The sequence below is a fragment of the Podarcis gaigeae genome, assembly GCF_964106915.1.
Source record: "Podarcis gaigeae genome assembly, chromosome: 3".
In the NCBI taxonomy this organism is placed as follows: Eukaryota; Metazoa; Chordata; class Lepidosauria; order Squamata; family Lacertidae; genus Podarcis; species Podarcis gaigeae.
The window spans coordinates 63,572,306-63,596,428 of NC_139680.1; the positions used below are offsets into that span (position 1 = coordinate 63,572,306).

The window sequence follows — 24,123 nt, forward strand, 5'->3', positions numbered from 1 at the left end:
GATTATTCAAATCAGTGAGGTGCCCAGCTATCCCGCATGACCTCCTAGATGTGACAATGTGTGTGTATGTGAACAGTGCTATTTTTCTCGAAAAAGGGGTGCCTGAACTCACCAGGAACACCTCCCTTGCTGTCTTGTAATGGCAATGGTGCCCACCTGAGAGGTGCCGGAACTGAGTTCCCGCTGAAACTGAGTTCCAGCTGTGTGTGAATCTCTACATCACTTTAACCCTCCCTGCTTTGTTGGGTATACGGGTGTGAACTAGACCTAACTGTGCATAAGAACATAGCCTTAGAAAGCAGAGGACAATCCTTATAATTGTTTCAAGCAGCATTTAATAAGATAGATACTGAAATCAGAGTTTTTCTTCCTTTAAGCCAATCCATCACTGCAGTTTTGCATCTTACAAGCAATCTTACAAGATTTGCAGCTATGCCATAAGATATGTAATTTGTAAATGCACCATGGCTTCACTCTTGATTATTTCTGTAAAGAATTTATAGCAATTCTTATTTATGCCTTAGTCATGTAAAAGATATTTATGCTAGGTTTCTTTTTCCCTAGGGAAGACGAGCATGCCCTTATCCAGCAGTACTGCCAGACTCTGGGAGGGGAGTCACCAGTGAGTCAGCCACAGAGCCCAGCACAGATCTTGAAATCGGTGGAGAAGGAAGAACGAGGAGAGCTTGAGCGCATCATTGCTGACCTTGAGGAGGAGCAAAGGTGCTGTGATCTTCCCTTGTGCATTATTAACACATCTTGATATATGTGCTCATATATTTCAGGCTTGGTTGTGAAAAGGGCACTAGCACTAGAGATTACTTAAAAAAAAATTACAAGTAGAACACATGCACCATCTGCCCATGAAACAGGAGGAACAGAGGAACCAAATCATCCTCCAATAATTTAATGGTGGGAATTGCCTTTTTCCTTTATTTGCCACCACTATCCCCTCTCTTCTTCTACTCTCTTTCCTTATTCACCCCATAAATCAACTCTCCAATATAAATCATTGTTCAACCCAGTCCTGATGCCTGGAACCCACCACTGGTTAGCTTGGGCCTCCCCTCTCCTCGTTTAAATTCAAGGCAGTTATTTAATCATTCTATTTTCTTCTTTAAACTTGATTTGAAGTGAGCCAAAGCCATACTGTTCCTCTTAAGAATGCAGTTCATAACTCAGTGGTAGAGTGCATGTTTTGCATGCCAAAGGGTTCAGTCCCTGGCTTCCCCAAAAACTGGATGTTGAGTCACACCACACATGCTCACCACTTGGTTTAAGCATCAAGAGGTGACTTGTATGGCATCAACCCAGATAGAATTTTCTTCATCATCCATACAAAAAGAGTGCTTTGCAGTGAAAGCAGCTAATTGCATTTGCAGCGTGGCATCTGGTGTAGACTAATCAGGTGGCGAGAAATCAAGAGCGGAGGTGGGTTTGACAGTGAAGACTTAGCTTTCCCCAACCTGGTGCCTTCCAGATGTTTTGGAAACCAGGTTGAGAAAGCCTGCTTTAAACTGTACTTCCATATCTGGCCAAAAAAAAAAAACATTCAGTGTATCTAGTGACACCCATTAGTCTATTGATGTGTTTCCAATGTGCCATGCCTAAGCATATGTTACAGTCTATTGTAACTTGGCAGCTGCTACATAAGTTCCATAACTGTAGAATAATGATGGCAGCATGTTCTTTTAAGGGAAGATGTTTCCAGTGCATTTGTTCTGTGTCTAGGCTGCCATGAAATCTGCTGGTTATTATTATTTTAAAACTGGGTTTAGGATGCTGCAAATCGAATATGAGCAACTAAAGGAACAGCATCTTCGGAGAGGAATTAGTGCACCTAGCTCACCGCCAGACTCGGCTGTTTCACCACAGCACACATCTGAAGACGCTGAGCTCATTGCAGAGGCCAAACTTTTAAGGCAACACAAAGGCCGACTGGAGGCCAGAATGCAGATTTTGGAAGATCACAACAAGCAGCTGGAATCTCAACTTCACCGACTACGGCAGTTGCTTGAGCAGGTACAGTAGTAAGATTTGATCTGCCTTGGCAACAAAGGTTATTTAGGGACACTGTGTCCTTCCAAACTAGATTCCTTCTGAATTCAATTCATTCCATTACACTTTCATGTAAATTTCAGGCATGCTGTGTCATACAAGGCTAAGTGTCTGTCTACAGCTTCAAAATGCCCCTCTTTTCAAGTTTTTATAAGACATAGGCTGAAATTAAAGCCATGTTGTTCACAAATGCCTAGCTACAAATGTTTCCAAATGCTATTCCCATAGCCACAGCCAGGAAAATGGAAAGACACATTTGAAGGGAATATTTTAAGGTTTTTAATGCTGAAATGACTGTACTTAAAAGCCAATGTTGTATAGTTATAGAGGCACCTGGAAATTACAAACCTTCTAAAATCATTCTTAAAAATAGTGCCACTTGTTTTGATGGTTTTCACAACAGATTATTCAAATTATTTAGCTTATACACTCAACCAAGCTTTCATTCCACTTTTCCTTAGCTTGTTTGAGAAGTTCTGGAAATTTTCAGTGTTTGTGTGTGTGTAGAGAGAGAGAGAATGAATTTAAAATCTAGCTCAATTATATTTCTCTTAATTCGACAGCTTCAGAGATTTCTTCTTAAAAGACAGAAATATGATTATGTAATGTTGTTATTAGTTTGAAAATGGGCTATGCGTTGACAGCTAGTTTGTTACCTTGTGGCGTGAGCTGTTTGTTTGTTTGTTCTTCCGATATATCATTTGCCCACCAGCCGCTCACTCTTCTTTAAAGTCGGCTTTATTATAGGGATATGTTGACTGAATCGTGTTGATTAGAGTAATAACCTGTCAAGGTGGATGCATTATCTCAAAGCTTGTGGGAAGGAAAACTTACTGAGCCCGGTGAATACAGCGTAGTAGCGTGGAACACTGGAGCATGTCGTTAGGAAGAAAATGTTGCACGTCTCTACACTGGAACTTGCAGGTTGCCATTGGGAGGTGTGCTGGCTATTTTTATTTTAGTAAGCCCAAAGGATCGGTGCTCCTTGTGAAATGCTGTCATTTTTGTCCGAAAGATTGATTACAATGTCACACTCGGAGGTGAAGCAGAGCTGGCATGTGGCACCTTGACAAAAGACATGTTAATTAAAAAGAAGGGGAAATAATGAAATAATTCAGCCCATTTATTCAGGCTTCTTTAGTTTCTTCCAGATACACCAAAGACCTATTTAAGTAATCTGTGTGGCAATTCTAAAGCAAATCGAAGCAATACTTTAGTTCCACAGATTCCTTACCAAACTCTGTAACCCATGCTTTTATTCATTTAATCTTATTAAATTTGTATCAGCATCATCTCCAACCTGGATATCAAAACCTTACCAATCGATTATATCATATGATATAAAGTATGCTTTGCTATTCTGAAGTGGACTCCAGACTCAAATTATTTTAAAATCTAATTTAGCCTGAAACAGATTCCAGAGTTAATGGAGGCTCTACCTGCACTTCACCTCAGCATTCGGGCCTCAGCTATTCACCTGATGAGGAGGCCACTTCACAGTTTAATCAGACAGGTAAGTCGCCTGGTCACTGCAGTGGCAGAGATCTATTTGTCATGATTTGGTTTCCAGATACTTTATAGTATTAAATCAAAGAGCTGACGCCTTGCAAAATGCAAGACATGAGGGTTGAAGTATGTTTTTCTAGCTCTTTGCTTATACAATTTCAACTCTGTCCACTATAATAGTTTTACGCACATATTTATCCAGAACTAAAGCATTAACAGAGAGAGCATGCACACAGACTTCCTTAGCTGCCTTGACTACTTCCTTCTAGAATTGGAAAATTGGAATATAAATTCCCTATTAATAAATATTAAAAAAAAACTGCTTATTGTGGAAATTTGGCACTTCTCTAGAGCAGGTATTGGATTTGTTCTGAAGGACATAATTAATATATGTAGTCTTTCATCATCTTTCCTGCCTGTATCAAGGCAGCAGAACTTTTAGCTGAAAGATTCATAACACTTTAAATGAACCAGTGTATGGAAATTTAATTATTCATTTATCAGTGTTAGCCTGCCACATGGCTGCATAGAACCCCTCAGGACAGCTTAACAAAGTTTAATGCAAAACAATAAAATGCACCTCATAAAACAAGTAGGTGAAATGATCTAAAACCAGCAATAAAGTGGCCACATTTGTATGTAACAATAAGCCAAGAACCTTGGCTTAATAAACCGTACTGTGCACATACTGGTACAAGGGGCCTGATCACTCCTCCCTCTGTACCAGCAGGCCTTCAAGCAGTTTGTTGTTATTTAGAAATGGCTTGTTGGGAGGAACAAAGCACAAAGCCTGTCCCCTTTCTGATGTTGTTTAATCACTTACACAGAAAGAGAATGAAAGGAGTGATCAGGCTGGATGCACCAGCACACAACTGTTAACAGCTTATTACATGCAAACATGGCCAATAGATTGTTGCTCAATTTTCAGCAACAGCCAAATCGCTTAATAATAAAACTCAGCCCAGATGCTTGTCAAAGTAAAACGATGTTGTACATTATTACTGGAAAAGTTTGGTTCTGTTGTAGTGGGAATCACTACAAAATACATTTAGGCCTTTCATTCTTTCTCTGATCTTTCTATTCTATACACAATATTGGTATTTTAAAAGTATATGGTACCTTTGAGGTGATATAGTTTAATTCTGGTTCCTCTCTTCACAGTGGCGGAGCTTCATGCTCCGGCACCAGGGGTGGACAGCAGGCGAGGGCATGGCTGGTGTGCGTCCCGGGGGCTGGGTGCGCTGCCCAAAGGGGCGGGGCGCACGTTCTGGGGGCGAGGCATGCAGCCTGCAGGGGGCAGCTGCGATGGAACATCACCGGAATCGCGCTGCCTGGGAAGGTGTGCTCCCCCCACCCCCTTCTTCCTCCGCCAGTGCCTCTCCATCCTGGTTTTGGGATCAAGGGAAATTAACTTGCAACTCTGAGCCACTGCAGAGGCCAAAGTGAGGGAGAGAGTGTGCTCCTCTTCAGCCCAGAAGCCATTATGGGGGCTTGTGCTAGACACAGAAGAATAAGGTGCAGGTACCATTCTCTTCGGGACGCAGGTGGCGCTGTGGGTTAAAGCCTCAGCGCCTAGGACTTGCCGATCGAAAGGTCGGCGGTTCGAATCCCAGCGGCGGGGTGCGCTCCCGCTGCTCGGTCTCAGCGCCTGCCAACCTAGCAGTTCGAAAGCACCTCCGGGTGCAAGTAGATAAATAGGGACCGCTTACCAGCGGGAAGGTAAACGGCGTTTCCGTGTGCGGCTCTGGCTCGCAAGATGCAGCTTTGTCACGCTGGCCACGTGACCCGGAAGTGTCTCCGGACAGCGCTGGCCCCTGGCCTCTTGAGTGAGATGGGCGCACAACCCCAGAGTCTGTCAAGACTGGCCCGTACGGGCAGGGGTACCTTTACCTTTACCTTTACCATTCTCTTCAGAAAGGCAAGTTCCTAGGCCCAGTTATCTGTAGCGTTCTACCAAAACTTTCACCTGTGGTTTTTTCCTGGCCATTCACCATCAATTAATGGGAACAATAAAATTTGAAAATTATCAAGATGAAAGGAAATGTTGTTGAAATTCTCACAAATTGGGTAGCAGGGTTTTTGATGCAGTTACCTTGTTTCTGAGGCAGCTAAAGGGGTGGTTGTGAATGTCCTTTCTTCTCATTCTGCAAATCACCTGCAACCTCCCCAGCTTCCCATGTTTCACTTAAAGCACAGGTGAAGACAACATGAGGTAATTTCCCATGGGGCTTTTTCAGAACAAGAAGTGTTCGCTGCCAGGGAAATTATCCAGAGTGCTGGATAAATGCTTACTTGGAAGAAAACCCACCACCACCCTTAGCCACCCACCTTGCAAAAATAAGGCTAGCTCAAAAGCCACAAAAAGTCCCCAAAAATGGAAACCTGTTTGGCAGGGGAAGCAAATATTAGATAAAAAGGAGAACAGGTTTTGGAACAGTATTAATGAACTAGATCCTAGCACTCTCTGCTGCCAGCAATATCCCTTATTGGCATGAGGAAAATACACATCCTCAGATATTTGTCCACGCCAGTTTGGGAAGAGGCATTAGTGTGCCAGAGGAGCTCATCCTGACCTCTACTCCTCTCCCCCAACCATGGGAAGTCTGCACTGGGAGAGTGTCACGGTCCAGGTTACAGGCAGTCGGAGTTCCGGCTTGGTACGTCTGGACCGGGGTAGAGGTCGGGAAGCAGGAATCAGCAGTTCAGGGTCAGCAGTCCAGGGGTCAGGAAGCCAAGAGTCCATGAATCAGGAAACCAGGAGTCAGGAAGCCGAAGCACAGCTAGGTGGGTGGCGTGTTGCTGTGGCAAAGGGCAGGAGGGAAATGCTGCTCTTATATTCCACCAGGTGCTATGAGTCTTCTGTCAAGCCTCACCTGTGCAGCCGCGCCTTGCCCTTTCAGGCCAAACTCAGGAAGGCCCCAGTCCTGGGAGGCCCTACCAGTCACAGGGCCTGGCTCCTGCATGCACTCCTGACAGAGAGGCCCTCTCCTACCTTCCACATAGCAATACTTAGTGACCTTTTGGGCACTGGGGCTGCCTAAATGACTTTGGAATATACTGCCATCGAGCACCCTTTTTAGTGCTTAATAATATAAACCTTAATAGCAATTTTTTTACATCTAGTTGCTTCTGCGCAATTCAACCTGGTTTATCTCATGCACAGTGGCTAAGCTTTATAATGCAGAAATGAGTTCAGCTATAAATGTATAATTTGGTATCTATGCCTCTCTTGCCTGGCCATTATCAATTAGCAATTCTTGCATATCAAATGAGAGAGATTTCAAACAGGGGATTTCTTCTTCTTTCTCTAAATACATTAAGGTGGGAAGGATGGGTGGAAATGGCTTTCGGGCACTTAAATGCTGCTTCTCTATTACTAAACTGATTGCACCTTTTGTTTTCATTAGGTGTAGACGACTTGTTAGTCCCACCTCATGACACTAGCACAGACCTAACAGAAGTCATGGAACAAATCAACAGCACATTTCCAGCTTGCCGCAGTAAGTGTTAAGTATATTGAGCCAAGGAAAGGGAGGTTGAAGCTGAGCAATGATGCAGTCATTTACGGAGATGCAAAGCCTTTGTAACACTCTATAGAGCTGCTCAGCAAATGGATTGAACAGGATCTAAAGTGAGCATAGACTTGAACAGTTAGCAGTATGCTTCAGAAATGATTACATGGGGACCCGTTTAAACTTCAAACCCTATTGCTTCCAAAAGAATCCTTACTTTCATTACCTTTCTAGCAAAGCAGCTGTTTGAACAGCCAGTAAGAAGTGATAAAATGGGATGACACAATGCAACAGGCAGCACTGCAATATCCTTCTGCTGACAAAAACCAGATGTAAACAAGTCAGAACAGAGCCAGTAAGGTGTAGTGGTTAGAGTGTCAGACTACGACCCGGGAGACCACAGTTCAAATCCCCATGAAGCTCACTGAGTGACACTGGGCCAGTCACTATCTCTCAGTCTGACCTACTTCACAGGGTTGTTGTGAGGATGAAATGAGGAGGCAAAGAACCACATAACACCACCTTGAAGGGTGATATATAAATGTAATAAATGAAAATAAAATAAAAGTAGTAATTGACAATAAAAAACCTTGTCAAAAACTATGAGTCCATGATGAGGGGAATACTAACCTAGGAGACGAGTGTCCAAGGCATCTGGGAGATGATGAACTGGGCCAGGACTGTCCTCTGGTACAAAGTATGTCCATAGCAGGATGCTGTAAGGAAACAAGGTGTCTTGATAAATATGCAGTATCCACTTGGATCAGTCATTGCTGCCTGTGTAGCTAAGTGCATTCAGAATAATCCATTGCCCTGATTCATACATTATGTCAAGCCCTCATGTGGTGGAGGAATGGCACGTTTCTCCCTCCATTGCAGAAATGACATAAATTATGATGCCAGTTTCCACAATTTCTCTCCAACAGAAGAGGAGGGAGATATCCTTGCCATGCTGCTGCAGCCATGCAGAGCTTTAATTAACATATGAACCCAAAGCTGGGGAGTGACTTTAAATTGGACTATATTTCTGATGGGTGACAGTGGTGCTAGGCTTGACTCTTAGCACCACACACACTTAACCACATGGACAAGTAGCAACGGAGTAGTTCCATCATGCACATGGGACAATATAAGCTGTGAGACCATGGGGCTATATATACCAGTCCCAGACTTCATAGAAATGGAAGCATAGAAATATCTTATTAGGAATGAGAGATTACATTTCCTATTAATTTTTCATTTTCTCTCTACAAAGACAGATAATAATGCTCTTTATTTACAGGCCTCCTTTCACTGGAAAATCAGAGATAATACCCATGCAGTTTTGCCTTGTATTTATTCTGGTCCTTCACAGAGTATAGTGCAACTTTTCCCTTACTAGAGAGATTATTGTGGCTAACTTTTGTTATGATCATTTTCAATCTTGATTGCCTGTTAGGACTGGAAGCTAAATTCAGCTCTGTAGTTTAGTAACAACTTTGTATTGCTTCCTTTGAAATGACCATAAAAGTAAACGCAGTTGAGTTCTATGAAAACTAAGGCTTATATGGTGCATAATCCCATGCAAAATACTCAGATAAAATCAAATTATATTGTGTTGTCCAGACACCACTGAACTCTATTAAATATTCCCTTTATCTCTCATGCACAGTTTCCTCCTTTTTGAGAAACTACGTCTGGGAAGATACACTTCACACATAAATAGAAAGCAAATTAAAATTCAGCTAGTTTGAACTGATCTCTAGAGTCTGGGGTTAGTTCAAGATAATTGCCCAGACCTCTACGCTTAATTCAGAATCTATTTCTAAACAAGCACAGCCACTTGACGTCATTAGGCGGATGTGCTGATTGTGAACAATTAAACAACTCTTTTATCCACTGTGGTAAGGGTCAAATTCATGCAATGTTATTGTGCTTTCTTTGCGATGGTCTTTAGAGCAAACTAGTTAGGAAAGGCTCACATGCTTGCCCTTTATCCAGCTTCTCAAGAGATGCTCCCAAGATGGATAGATTGAAAACAAAAGTGTGTTTTGATATAGACAACAAGGAACACCCGGACACAGATGGCAGAGAATTTGGACTTTGTAGTCTCAGAATTTGTGTGTGAGAAAAGACCATATATGTCTTCATAAAGTCATGGAATTGTAGAGTTGGAAAGGACCATAAGTGTCATCTAGTACAATCCCCTGAAATGCAGGAATCTTTTACCCAATGTGGGGCTCAAACCCACAACCCTGAGAGTCTCATGGTCTACTGAGTGAGCTATCTGACATCTGCACCCATACCAACTATTTCCCCACGGATGATGCCTCAGCCTCCCTCTGCATGGGTTTCTGTCCCTCATTTAGGGCACTGGGATGTTAAGAATGAGAGGTGGTGTTGGCAGCTATTTCTGTCTCATATTACGGACATGTCACCACCAGCCCTTGAGGCAATTTCCAAAAATGTCCAGTTGCCCAATGCATCTGTCTTTAGATTGACTCTAAATAGGGTGGGCAGAAGCAGTTTCTAATAAGAGACGTGTTGGATGCTTAGAGGAACCCCATAATTTGCAGAAGTACAGCAAAAACCCTAAAGGGGCACCCCATCCCTGACACACACAACCCGAAAAATCAAGACTATGCATGCTCAGTAGTTGCAGACAACACTTCCTGGTTTCTTATTGTTTGCTATTCTTTTTCAAAATTAAACAAATAACCTAGGGCTGTAAATAGTCATAAATACATATGGATGTTATCCAACAGGAAAGTAAAACTATATAGCTAGGCTGGTCTAAAACGGTTAAAGAGTTCTTCTTGCTATGGGGGGACTCTGGGAACTGGTTCTCTGGGGCTCAGAATCTCCATTTCTAAGTACCCTAATCAAACAAGGATTCTTGTGGGAACCATGTACTGTGTAAATGTTTGTAATGCACATATCCCCACAGTCTACTGGGTCAGGCACAAAAGTGTGAGCCCATTAGGACTTCGGTCTGTGGATTACTCAAGCAAGGGGTAACTGTTTGAATGAGGATAGGCAGGGAATATTGACAGAGGCTCCACTGAGCAGCGACACGGGCAGCTGGTGGAGAGAGGTTGTTAAACCCCCTGCATTGCAATTCCGTTCTGAAATACTGCCAAAGAAGAAAAACCTTGATTGTATTGCTAATTGGCTTAACAGTGTACTGTTTCTCCTACTGCAGCATGTGTGCCACGTGCCATGAGAAACTCTTGCAGGGTGACTTTAGGACAGATCCTCCCTTCTGATAAACATTAGAGTTAACAACAGACAGCTATTTTTAATATATAATTTCTGTTTCTCAAATTAATGACTTGCAGTTCCTGGGAGAAAGCTCGTGATAACTGTGGCTTCCAAAAAACACCAAAAAAATCTTAATGGAAGCAGAGTCCCTCAGGGAAGACCTTATGTAGTTGAATCTTACAATCAAAAATATAATGGGCTGGAAATGTGTTGTGCTGTATGATGTTAACTGGTCCATAGCACTGAGGCAAAGGCCCATTATGTTCAGCAGATGGTATGCATTTGACTATTTTCTCTTGTATGAATTATAAAGTGTAAAAACCTTCAAAAACTAATATTTTTTTCCAGGGCCTGCTCAAGATATTTTCTTACCCTGGGCAGATTCAAACTTTCCACTCATACTCCTCACATGACTAATATATGTGTATTACTTCTTTGCATGCTGTTAGGTCCCCCTAGATCACAGCACAATCCACTCTAACTGTGCCACAACGAGAAGGCAGAAAATAAACCACACACAGGTCAAATAATTCAAGCAAGTATGTCACGTTCCCAGACAGATTATTGCCCAGAAAGCTGGTATACAAAAATGAGCTGTCCATTTTGCAGACGGGGAACATAAAGGCAGAGTTTTTCTCTTCTGTAAAATTGATAACTTTCTACATACAGCATAAGCATAAACACACCTTCCTGAACTGCGAATCTCTTTTTTACAATGGACCACCCACACCCACACACCACACCCCTTACTCACAGTATGCATGTATAGTATCATACAACAGGACACAAACACCATTCATACATATAGCACTTCCCCATCTTTTTTCACAGAGGCTACACGCATGACACCCTGAAAAGAAAAGAAAAACCACTCTGTATATGCAGCATCTCCCTCTATCACAACCCCAAACAAAGAAAGGGGAGCAAGTGGTGTGGCCGAACTGCCTAAGAAACCGGAGGCTCCTTTTTGGTGCCAAGTATGCTAGGGCTAGGCTGTTCTTAGCAGAAGTGGCTGGACTGCACAACTCAGAATAGTGCTAACACTGGAGATCACCCATAATTTAGAACAGTTAGAATTTAAATTAACAGGACTATGCAAAACCAGAAAGGTATGCGCCAGCAGATTTAATAGAAACAAGTTATGATAAAATAGTAGTTATGCTCAGAATCAAAGGGGCGGGGAGAATATATATTGCTACTTAGCTGGCTATTTTTTGTGAAAGTTTCATCTTAATCCTTGACTTTTCATTTATTGCAGCTAATCGTTTTGTTTTCTTATTTACAGCAAATCTTGCTGGCAGACCACAGGTATGATGTATTTCAGTACTTTTAAAGTTGTGTGTCCACAACTGAAGTATAAACTTACATGCAACTTTGTAATTAACTGTGCATTTTCCAGCAGTTTTTGTTTCATGGTTTAGATAAGTAAACTCACACATTTACAATTCATTCCTCACTATGAACACAGTTTGAAACAAATGTGCACATCTACTTGTTTGCAAAATTCAGTCTGGTGATTGATGGCAATATGCTTCTAGCTGTTACAACCACGGCAGGACTTGCTTACTACAGGAAGTTGTAGTTTTTTGTTGGGATCCCATGGCAAGTGTGCCATAATTCGCTGCACAATCTTGGTTTGTGCCTGTGTGTGTTTTTAGTTTAAACAAGAGAGAGGAACAATATTTTGTTTGAACCCTTTCACTTTGTTTTGCAATATGAGGAGCTCACAGGACCCTCTAGGGTTGATCACCATTGTTCACTGCAGACATTACTGATACCTATGGTTTGTTAAATCTGGAAAAGGCCACAAACATACAGTGAACCTGGTTTAACTTGCCAAGCTAAGTCTTGTCTGTGGGAGGCATGATATATTTGTGAAGCCTAGAAGCTGGAGGTTGTAAATCCACCCTTTTAGATACTGCTAAAGAGGACTGCATATAGAGGTAAGGAAAACAAACTATGGTTAGGTGTTGTTTCCATTGGGCCCATCAAGTTCTGCAAGCTGTGCATCTGTACCTTCTGCTGTTGCAGAAATGGCCATTCTTTCAGAACTTGATTCAAAATATTTATGTTGAATGATGTTGCTACCTAAGAACAGTATGTAAAATAATAATTTCTTCTTACTCTTTTCCCCCTTTGACTTCAGGCAATGTGAAGTTTTCTGTTTTGAAGACCGCCCACTCTTCCTGACATTAAATGCAACTCCTTTTCTACAGATGCCAATAATCATACGGCTGCATGGGACCTTGTAATACTGTTAGCTCTGTGTGTTCTTACTTCAAATAGGAAAACACTTGAACTACCCAAAGATGAGGATGTTGTGGTTTTATATAATATTGTGTGTGTTTCCCCCTCCTCTTTCCCTCTCTATGCAACTGTAAATTAACAAACCATGGAGTATTTCAAAATGGTTACACAAATGTCACTGATTTATATAATATGCAGCATCAGGAAAAGGGGTGGGGGTTTATATCCATTCTCTTTTGATATTGCTGAAGTGAACTGCATACTGAGTTTGGAGCAAAGTGTTACATTTTTACATTCCTTTTGGCTTGTTGCATTTACTGTTTCAAGTAACTTCTCTTCCAACACATACCATTCTGCACAGGTTATTTATACTTAGCCTAATAGTTTCAAAACATGGACAAAATATCAGCTTCTATAATCCTCACAGCCCCTAGTATTTGACAAATAGCATTTCTGGCTGTGTATGAGCACACGAGACTCTATTTTGCCCCAGCTAACCTCATTCAACTGCAGTAGCTGTTGGCACTAGAATGGCATTTTAATGGATTCTTTCTCCCAACTGAATGCAGACTGATCTTTTCCATCCAGGCTTTGTTTTTACTTTAAAATGTGAGCTAAGCTGCATTTTGACTTAATAAAATAATTCTGAATATACATTGTTTCTATTATGGTGGGGACGGGACATTATGGTCTAAATGTGCCAAATTTTGTGAAGTCCTATTGTGTAAATCACCCAGTGCAATGGCTCAGATCAACTTGAAATTATTTTATTCTCCTTTTTGGTAGTGTTACTAAATGAAGGAGCTCTGACTAGTTTAATGGTAAAGTGTTATGCCTTTATATCAGAAAGTTTGTCTGCCCTGGATAACAATCAGTATCAACTTGTACACATTTTAAATGGCTCCCTTAACATCATGTTAAAGGCAGAGAAAACTCTGGGGAAGTTCAGCCATACTTCAAGTAAGTAGCTGGGCATTTTCCTTCACTAGTACATTTTCGGATTTGCATGGGTATCTGCTTTCATTACCAAAAATAAAAATCATTTGCTCAGTGAGGTGTGCAATGAACATCTCTGGAGCATCCAAATAGCACTGGAGAAATTCAACTCTGATTTTTTGGGATGGAGAAAAGCAGGGAAGAACTTAGCATTGCGTAAAAGTGACCATTCAGTGAGGGCAAGTGTTTTGGTTTGCCAGATGGAACGATCCCCACAACTCCTACCCCCATGCACTGTTCTGGCGGTTCTGCTGATCCCGCAGCAAGCCAATTTCCTGAGAGGAGCAGAAGGCCTTGCACAGGGCGGCTTTCACTGATGGGACTCAGTTGAATCCTGCCTCTAATGTTTGCTTGCCTTCTGCAAGGGGACGCATAACAGAATAATGACTCCATAATGATCCCATAGTAGGAGCAGTAATACTCCTGGCATGGTGTTTACTTCTCCTAATAAAACATCACTGTAACCACTTGCTTCTCCCATCTCTTAAGCGGTGCTGTTAATACTAACAGCTATGCCCAGAGGTATTATGAGGCTCAAATTAGGTAATATATGTTACATACTTGTGACTCAAAGTGCTATCTAAATGAAAAGTATTTTTTTTTTTAGCGTGGGGGGGGGGAGTGTTGCCAAAAGCAAGATACAGAAAAGCAGGTTAATATGTGGATTTTTCATCTAGAAAGAAATATATTTTGGTATAGATATTTTGAGAAGGAAAAATGTTTTGCAGAAAAGGAAAGCCATGACCACCTTTCTACCTCAAATCCATTTTTTTAAAGTATTTACTTTTGGAAACCACTCGATGTTCTGATTTTTGCAAGGTATTTTATTTTACCAGGTCACATCAAAGTAAAAGCAGCAACAAAAAAATTAGCCCCCTTTTAAAACATTTTAGCTGAAAAAAATCCCAGTAATGGATATGATGGACTTTTTGGTATGACTGAAAGGTTATGTATGAATTGTTTTTCTGCCTGTGTTTGTATGTAAATTCTGTCCTCTGCTGTCAAGTAAAAGCTACTTAAAACCTTACATTGTAATATTCTTCCTCCGAGACACTGATAAATAAAAGGAATACATTGCAGTAACATCTCAAAACAAAGTATGTAGTTCTTTTGAATTTTGTGGTATTAAACTATCACACTTCCCTTTTCTAATCTGGTTACATGGTATGACTTTCACTCTGAATAAAATTAATTTTTAAGTGAAGGCTGTTTGATATTCTTCATCTTAGAAGTAAACAACATTTAGAAGCTTGTTCCCTGTGTGAGAACATTTCAGACTTCAAGGTGCCTTTATGAAAATAAACTATGTAGCTGAAAAATATAGCTCAGTAAATCAGTGGATATTTTTCTGCCATTTTCCATCTTCAGCAATGCATATTTGCCAGCAATCACTCTTTGCTGGTGACAGATTTTAAATTCCAACCACCAATCAGTGAACTTGGTTTGAAGTATACTATTAATATTGAAAATATCAATATGTGTTGCCCTGTTCAATGGCAGAACGATTTTTAAATTCCACTGACTTGTGCTCAGCAGGTCTTTCATGTCTAATACAACGTTCTGTATTCTGGCAGGAAACGTAATTTATAACCAGTGGGATTTTATAACGATGTTAAACATACTAGACATTAGGCTTAATCAGTTTTTAGAGGCTGTGGCACTGATTTAAAATTTGTTCCTTCTATGGAGGAAGCATGCATCTGGTACCAGAGATCACAAGGCTGGAGCACAGTGTCGTCACCAAGAGGATGCTGCCCAGCATGATCATAACTGGAAAAACTGGATCCCCCACATGAAAAATGAAGCAACGCAGAGTGATAGTACAGAGCCCACATCATGCTATAGATAGCAACTGACCCTATAATTTAGAGGAGATGCACCATGGGCAGATTCACTTCAGAATTGCCAGGGCTTCACTTCATATCTGAGGCAGAGTCGCCCTGCAGTCTTCTGAAGTTTAGGATGTCTCCACATTGACTATAATGGGAAAATTAACTACAGATTGTTTGCAGGCCTACTAGGCACTTCTGGGGGGCAGGTGAAGCCTTCCAAATTTACACAGATAAGGGCTGTGCGATAGGTAGCAATAGGTAGCATTACAGCAGATTGGGTTGGAATGGATCCTGTTGCCTCCGTTTCCCCTCCCAGAAACAGCCTTGGGGGCACCATGACCTTTGCCACCCTCCTGCTTCATCTTTTATGGAGGGAATGACATTTTATAGAAATCTGTAAGCGTACACCAATGTAGTGGATTGTGCGTACTATAATATTTCCTGGATGTGTATGCAAGGGGTGTGTGTGAATGTGCATAACATAGGCACCCGCAATACACACAACGAAGAACACAGATGCAGCAAGGTAGATACGATACGATACTATACTATACTATACTATACTATACTATACTATACTATACTATACTATACTATACTATACTCAACTTACAAATACTGTATTGGACACAAGTTAAATCAGGACCAGACTATGTGTGTTGGCGGCGGGGGGGGGGAGTAACATACAAATAGCTATCAAACAATCAACACAGAAACAAACCAACAACAGCTAGAGAAAAATTATGATGCAAGAGATGCGTTTATGCAAAAGCAATACACATCTACCAACAATTCCACTGTTCTTAGGAAAGGCAGGATGTAAAGAGAATAACGTCTGATATTCTCTGTAAACCTCAAAAGCACTGTGACTGCTAGGTCAAGTTAAAATAAGAATGTAAGAAAATTCCAGAGGCCCACCTAATCCCATCTCTCCCTATATGCTGTGATCTTCTGGATCAGTGCTGGAGCTCAGGGTTTCTGTCTGTTCCCCATGGTCTCCTGACTGGGGTAGCCTGCATCTTTGCTGGAGAATGAGCTATCTGGAATCTGGCTGGGACCTGGTATGACATCAGTCTTCCAACATTCAACATCACTGGGTAACCCTGGGGTTATTGTATTAGAATAAACACCTCTCCCCACTTCTGCATGTCATGTTTCCCTTTAATCTCCTTTTTTTCTAAACCGACAAGCCCCAAACATAACCTTCATACTGGAGTGAAACGTACAGCGTGTCCTACTAGCTATGGCAAGAAAAGCACTTCCAAGACCATCAAAATCTAAAACGGGAGGAAATGGGGGGGAAAATTCTACCAAATCACGGCTGTGTAGTAGGAAGAGCAGCTGCATTCCTACTGACAAAAAGACAGAAACAAGTCACACATCACAAGCCTAGTTTTTAAAGGCCTGGATCATTTTCCTTTAAATACCATGAAGAAAGTACCAGATGAACTCCAGTAATGCTCTCTCCCTAGCAGCCACCTGCCTCACTTCACTGGGAGTTGGTGGCACTTGGAGGAGGGCCTCTGAAAAGGATTTTAAGGTTCAAGAAGATATATATGAGAGAAAGTGGTATTTCAGGTGACCAGCTCTTGAACTGGGCAGAGGTGCACAGAGAGCCATTGCAGCTGACAACCCACTGGTTGATTGAAATGTCCTGTGCCACTTAATAAAAATGCACTCCTATTTTGGACCAGCTACAGTTTCCAGATCATTTTCAAAGACAGCCTCATGTGCAATGAACTGCAATATTGCTGGGTAACTTGTGGCCATTCTATGTCCTTCCAAGGTATGGCTGCTACTAACAAATCAGCTAAAGAACACCTCAACCCACATAAGCCACCTGAGACACTAGTGAAGATGCTGGATAAAGCAAGCTTGTCCAGACTGAATACCCAGTGCTTTAAGAGGACTGTATTCCTTTCAGAACAGGTTTATAGCACTTGCCAGTAGAACCTACATTTCATCTTGCTTGAGTCTTGATTTTTAAAACCCTCATCTTTGTCCATTACTGTACCCAGGACAGGAGTTTCAGCCATACCAGCTGGAAAATCCCCAAGAGCTCTTAGGTATCCATCAAAATCCAGTAACCTCCAGGGATGGGGGATTTTAATAGGTTCCCCAACCCTGTAAATGTAAAGCTACTGAAAGACAGCCTCAGTAGGAAATGACTCCTCCACTTTCAGATCACAATCCTCCTGGATAGCTGAGAAAACCAAATCCAAGTGTGTACTGATACATGTTTGGGGCCATGGTATGTTGGGAGAGCCCCATGAATTTCTCGGTCTCCCCAGCCAAGGCAGGGGCAAACTTCCTGAGAGTTGAAGGGGGGGGCAGTATACCAGCTAAATTGCTGATCTGTCATGAGAGCCCAACATAAGCACTTCAGATAGTTACCCATCAGCACAAGAGGCCAGGTAAGTAAATCTGAGTAAGAAGCCAATGTCTTTGAAGCACTTGCAGCCTAAATGTTGACCACAGAGAAGACGAGGGAGAGGCCAGGATAACAAGGGACAGGTGTGCGCTTGATGGTTTTATCCAATCTCAGACACACATTAGAATGGTGAAAGGTCTGAAATGTTCCTAGGCTTTGAAAGATTGCAGAACAAATATCTGTAGGAATAACAGATGCATTTGCAATGGGTGCTGGCAGCTTAACAACATTTCTGATTTTGGAAAGAGTATTTAGCCATGCTTCTTTAAAGCTTCAGCATGCGATGGAAAGCTTTAAATTTCAAAACTTCAGAATCCAAGCCTTTTTTAAAAAATGAAGAAATATGTCATACGTATTTTGCCCTTTTGCTGCACTTAGAATGGCTGCTTGGCATCATATTGATGTGTGGCATTGCATATAGGACTAGCACTCCAGTGTAAAAGATTTGAGCTGATTTGTCTGTCCTTGCAGAGCTGTCAAGAGTGACAGATTTTGGAATGTTTTGTAATATTGTGCTGCTGTCACAGCTGTGCCTTACTTGCAGGTAAAATAAGTCTTGGAGCTGAGCTGTTCCGAGATTTATATAATGAACACACTCTTTAGCACTCCATTCTTGTTGAATCCTAGTATTACCAAAGAATAGGATTCTCCCCCCCCCCTTTATATATAAAAAAATCACATTACTGTCTTTTCAGCAATATATAGTAAGATTTTCAATACCTAGTGTATCATAAACTTGTTCCTCCTTAGTTCTTAAGAATTTGTTCATTAGACTGATGCCTAGCTAGAATATTGTGCATGGGGAGATTAAAACCATGTGAATTACTATTCACAAATAATGCAATAAGGTTCAATTTCAAAAATGGCTTTGCTGCCCCCTTATCATATTCCAACACAGAGCTTTCCATGTTGGTGACACACTTTTTAGACATGCTTTCAGGATACAGTAATTCAGTTACACTAGCAGGTTAAACTAACCCCTTTCCAGCACGGGAAACATTCACAGGACACACCTACACACTGCAGCCGATACACTAAGATGTTGTGACACACAGTTTGGAAAGCTCTGTTCTAACATGTTAATTTCCTCTCTCTTTTTCCTGGACAATTCATCTGAAGTTATTTGGTTATACTAACAACCAATTTGTCTTCTGAGGTTTTAAACATATTATTTTTCCCCAAATGAAGTGTTTCACTTGAATGAAAAAGGTCATGAAAAACATTAGCTGTATTTCTGCACTAGAAAATTCTCCACTGCACCCACCAGGTCTCAGAGAATTAGTTCATGTGGCCTAGATTCTGACTGGCGCTGATGAACTTGCTTCCTACTACAATATGATTATGTTTTACATAAAAAAGGTAATCTTAAAACAGATGTAATCTTGTTTAAGCAGAGTGGATGGTGCTGGATGGTTTCTTTTTCTTTTGCCAAACTATTATTGTTTATCTCAACTATTTTTTTTCCAGTATTTGGGATGTCCTAACCTTTTGGGTAGGGGACGCGGGTGGCACTGTGGGTTAAACCACAGAGTCTAGGACTTGCCGATCAGAAGGTTGGCGGTTCAAATCCCCGCGACGGGGTGAGCTCCCTTTGTTCGGTCCATGCTCCTGCCAACCTAGCAGTTCGAAAGCACATCAAAGTGCAAGTAGATAAATAGGTACCGCTCCGGCAGGAAGGTAAATGGCATTTCTGTGTGTTGCTCTGGTTCGCCAGAAGCAGCTCAGTCATGCTGGCCACATGACCCGGAAGCTGTACGCTGGCTCCCACAGCCAATAAAGCGAGATGAGTGCCGCTACCCCAGGGTCGGCCACAACTGGACCTAATGGTCAGGGGTCCCTTTACTTTTATCTTTAACCTCTTGGGTAAGCTTACAGTATACTTAACAGACATGTTCTGATTAACTGCACACAGGTGCACAGCACAGAAAGGACATGTGGAACTGGCCGACCTGATTCCAGTACAGCACAAGGAGCCGTTGATGGGGAGAAGAAAGGAGATTTATAGAATCCAAGCGGCTTGGAAAGAGAAATGGGAGTGGTTATTTTTCTGCCTGTCCTAAAGATGTTTATACTGGTGTTCTGATTGTGCTTTAGCAGTTTACTTTCTCTCAAGCTGCTCCTCTTCTTGTTTTTACAGGTAAGCTTCCTTCCTTGTTTCTGCCCCTCTGAAATTGCATCTCAGGATTTAATCATGCTCTTCTGGGATTAATTATACTGGGCAGGTTATGGAAGGCACAGCAGAGACAGGCATGTAGTCCTTTCAGGGAACAATTAAAAAGACACGGCCTAAAGTTGCAGTTTCACACCCCTGCTCTTTGGTAGTGAATGCTGTTAAGAATGATTAGTATAGTGATTGCCTTCACAGGGGCGCACACTTTTTCATCAAAGGGAGACTGTCACACTTCCTATGATAACTTTTATGGTTCATTAGCTATTAGCCCAGCAAGTCTGAACCAGAGAAATGCAAAATTTTCAGCACTATCCATGTGTGGGGAAACTACAGGGATAGCTGTGATCCAGCCATTCCCCTCCTGAGCTGAAGGCCATACAATTGGGCAGGGCCTGTTGGCAGCAGCCCCAAGAAGCCTATGGGAGGCTGGCAAACCAGCCACTGACTTGTCTGAAACAGCACAGGTTGGGGGGGGGGGGAGAGAGCAGAAACTGATTGGCCTGGGGTGATCCAGGAAGATCTATAGGAGGGACAAAAGTGAAAGAGAACCTCACCCAAATGCATGGTTAGCTAGGTTGATCATGTGAAAAGAAGGGAAGATGACACCTAGGAAGTGTGCTCAATTTCTCCAGATTCATAGTGTTGTCTGAGTAACAGAGTACCAGCGACCACTCCTGCACTCAAATGAAGTGCCTTTGCTCCTGAAACAGACATGAAGGAATGGTGCTGTTACTGCTAGAGGAGTCTAATGTATCCAGACTAGCCCTTATCAACAAAAAACACAAGGCGGAAAACCCTGCAAGGATCAGGTAACTGAAGCTGGATGAGATCCCTGGAAGGAATGCTAGAGAGTTCGTCAACGCTGTTTCCCATAAGAGAATAATGACAAGTTTCCATCTGCACTTTAAGAAGCTGGGACTGTGGACTTGAAGGGAGCCACAAAATTTAAGGTGAAGAATAACTGCTTCTGCTCCACCAGGCTTCAGTAATAACCCTGTTCACTGAACCAACCAGAGAGTATGGATTCTTTGGAAATAAGGGGTTGAGTGGGAGGCTTGCCTCTGACAGGATCACACAGTGTTAAATGTTTCTAGCGCACGCAGCAGTGGTTCAACCAGGCCCAATAACAGGATGCTGCTCTGAACTGGAATATCTTTTTAGCTGTTCTTTCTAGGCAGTAATAACAATACAAGCCAGAGATTCAGGCAACAGGGAAGACAAAGCACCTGCTCTGCCTGCAGCCCTAACTCTCTTTGACAAATTTCACTAGGCCGCTGTGTCTCCTACAGTACCGAGAAGTGATCAATCACCCTTCCAGAGTGTTCTCAATAATGCAACAAGATGGGATGCCATTTCTTGCACATTTTTTCTGTTTCACTAAAGAAGCACATACAGCAGCAGTTAAACATTGCTCTGGGAAATATAGTGTGTAATTATTTGTCATACATCAAACAAACAAACAAACAAGAAAATCTAGTCTGCTTAAAAATGTACCCCCAAGCTACTATGTGCTTGTATAAAATTCTATCAGGTTCTGAAAATTCATCATCTGTTAAGAAATTATTGAAAGTAATCATTGTCCACTATAAAACTGGAATAAATCAAAACAGCACAATGTTTAACACAAGCTAGCTCAGAAAAAGCAAGGGAGCTTATGCTTGTGAGCCTGTCAGTATCCTACCCTCTCTCGGTGTTTCCTACTTTAAAGTTAGAAGCCGCAGCTAGCATGCAAACTACACGTATTTCCAAGTAAGAAGTTGAGTTTCACCCAGTGCTATTTTTCTAGAAAAAGAGATGCTGGGACTCACCATTAATACCTTCCTTGTTCTTTTATAATAACAATGGTGCCCACCTGAGAGGTGCCTGAACCGAGTTCTGGCAAGTTCTGGGGGAAAAGCCCTGGTTTCACTGCAGCCACATCCCAGTTTCCCTGAGTGCCCATGGATGAAATCCTCTCTTGCAGTGGGCATATGAAGCAAGGTGAGAGCCAAGTTGCCCAATAACTTTTCTAGACTTTGCCCTGCTTAAGCCTTGTGACTATCAGGACCAGCCATTGCTTAGGTTGAGACTACGCATCCTGCCCTACTGCACAGGAGGAGGACATCTGTGTGGATGCTACCACTGGCACTGGACTAATAATGCTTTCGTGAAATTTCAGATGGGACTCTTCCACAACGTGTGCAAAAACCCGATACAGTGGTACCACGGGTTAAGAACTTTATTCGTTCTGGAGGTCCATTCTAAACCTGAAAGTGTTCTTAACCTGAGGTACCACTTTAGCTAATGGGGCCTCCCACTGCCGCCGCACCACCGCTGCACGATTTCTGTTCTTATCCTGAAGTAAAGTTCTTAACCCAAGGTACTACTTCTGGGTTAGCCGAGTCTGTAACCTGAAGTGTCTGTAACCCGAGGTACCACTGTACTTGGATTCAACAGACCCCTGCTACTGTTTCCTTGCACTAAACCAAACTGCAAAATTGAGGCTTACAAATCAAAGTGGGTATGTTAGCACCACTGAAAATGGCACTTCAGAATCATTCTCAAATAGGCCAGACCGCATAGGCCCCTAAATGGGAAGACACTAATACCAGATTAATAGTCATGGAATGTTAGCATTAAGTAGGACAATCTCTGATGTCTCCCCTTTAAGTGCAAATCACTGGAAGGACGATTTCATGGCTAGGCCTCAAAGCACCACTTGCTGAATAAGTTACAAGTTAAGATCAGCCTTGCCAGATGTTTGAGGAAAATGGGAATATATATACCATCTGTCAGAGATCTGATCAGTAGCCAGTTCAAAGAGTGTCTGGGGAATGGCAGAGAAGAAGAAAAGGGATAGGAGAAGGAGCTGTGAATCTCCTTTAAGTGTCTCCAAACACATGTATTTAGTTTAAACAGGATACATTGATACAACTGTTAGTACTAGTTTTGGCCAGGCATATTTCAAATAAATTTTGTAGAACTACCCTTTATGGCTCTGAAACCTTCTGCAACACAATTCTAGATATGCCAGTGACACACAATTAATGCTATCAGTGCCTGTGCACCTTCTGCTTGGCAAGTATAACACCTTATAACATAATAATGAAATAGCAGCTAATGCCAAACAATGGAGGTGCAAACTGTGCTGATATTAAAGGGCTTGCAGCGCCTCTTCTTCAGTCTCACCTGTCAGTCACCTTCCAGTTGAGCTCTGGACTGTGGAATAGCTTTGTAGTGTTTTACCTCTGGGTATGATGGCTGTTGGTTTCAGCAGAGGATTTCGACATTGCTCCATGTATTACAGGTGAAACTCGAAAAATTAGAATATTGTGGAAAAGTTCATTTATTTCAGTAATTCAACTTAAAAGGTGAAACTAATATATGAGATAGACTCATGACATGCAAAGCGAGATATGTCAAGCTTTTATTTGTTACAATTGTGATGTTTATGGTGTACAGCTGATGTAAACCCCAAATTAACAATCTCAGAAAATTAGAGTATTAAATGAAATCAGCAAAACAAGGATTGCAAATAGAGCAATATTGGACCTCTGAGAAGTAGAAGCATGCACATGTACTCAGTACTTGGTTTGGGGCCCTTTTGCATCAATTACTGCCTCAATGCGGCGTGGCATGGATGCTATCAGCTTGTGGCACTGCTGAGGTGTTATGGAAGACCAGGAAGCTTCAATAGCAGCCTTCAGCTCTTCCACATTGCTCGGTCTCATGTCTCTCATCTTTCTCTTGGCAATGCCCCATAGATTCTCTATGGGGTTCAGGTTAGGCAAGTTTGCTGGCCAATCAAGCACAGTAATCCCATGGGCATTGAACCAAGTTTTCATACTTTTGGCACTGTGGGCAGGTGACAAAGTCCTGCTGGAAAATGAAATCAGCATCCCCATAAAGCTTGTCTGCGGAAGGAAGCATGAAGTGCTCCAAAATCTCTTGGTAGACGGCTGCATTGACACTGGACTTAATGAAGCACAGTGGACAAAAACCAGCTGATGACATGGCTCCCCAAATCAACACAGACTGTGGAAACTTCACATTGGACTTCAAGTATCTGGCATTGTGTGCCTCCCCATTCTTCCTCCAGACTCTGGGTCCTTCGTTTCCAAGTGAGATGCAAAAGCTGCTCTCATCAGAAAA

At 42.0% G+C, this 24,123-nt stretch overlaps 1 protein-coding gene and 1 long non-coding RNA gene across 4 annotated transcripts in view; one reads left to right on the forward strand and one right to left on the reverse strand.

The window, feature by feature from the left end:
* The window catches only part of UTRN (utrophin), a gene marked incomplete at its 3' end in the record, with an annotated part of 327,056 nt that extends 312,293 nt beyond the window's left edge, over positions 1–14,763 (forward strand). For 2 of the 3 annotated variants that reach the window (XM_083731575.1, XM_083731578.1), the window contains 6 exons: positions 565–723; positions 1,779–2,022; positions 3,463–3,571; positions 6,972–7,064; positions 11,575–11,624; positions 12,463–14,763. In XM_083731575.1, the coding sequence (XP_083587701.1) occupies positions 565–723; positions 1,779–2,022; positions 3,463–3,571; positions 6,972–7,064; positions 11,575–11,624; positions 12,463–12,471 (664 nt within the window). The remainder of the gene's footprint in view (positions 1–564; positions 724–1,778; positions 2,023–3,462; positions 3,572–6,971; positions 7,065–11,574; positions 11,625–12,462) is intronic. The other variant, XM_083731576.1, reaches the window with a different exon arrangement.
* The window catches only part of LOC310841142, a 65,334-nt gene that overhangs the window by 23,937 nt on the left and 17,274 nt on the right, over positions 1–24,123 (reverse strand). The window contains exon 2 of the long non-coding RNA XR_014562376.1: positions 7,707–7,792. This is a non-coding gene — a long non-coding RNA (uncharacterized lncRNA). The remainder of the gene's footprint in view (positions 1–7,706; positions 7,793–24,123) is intronic.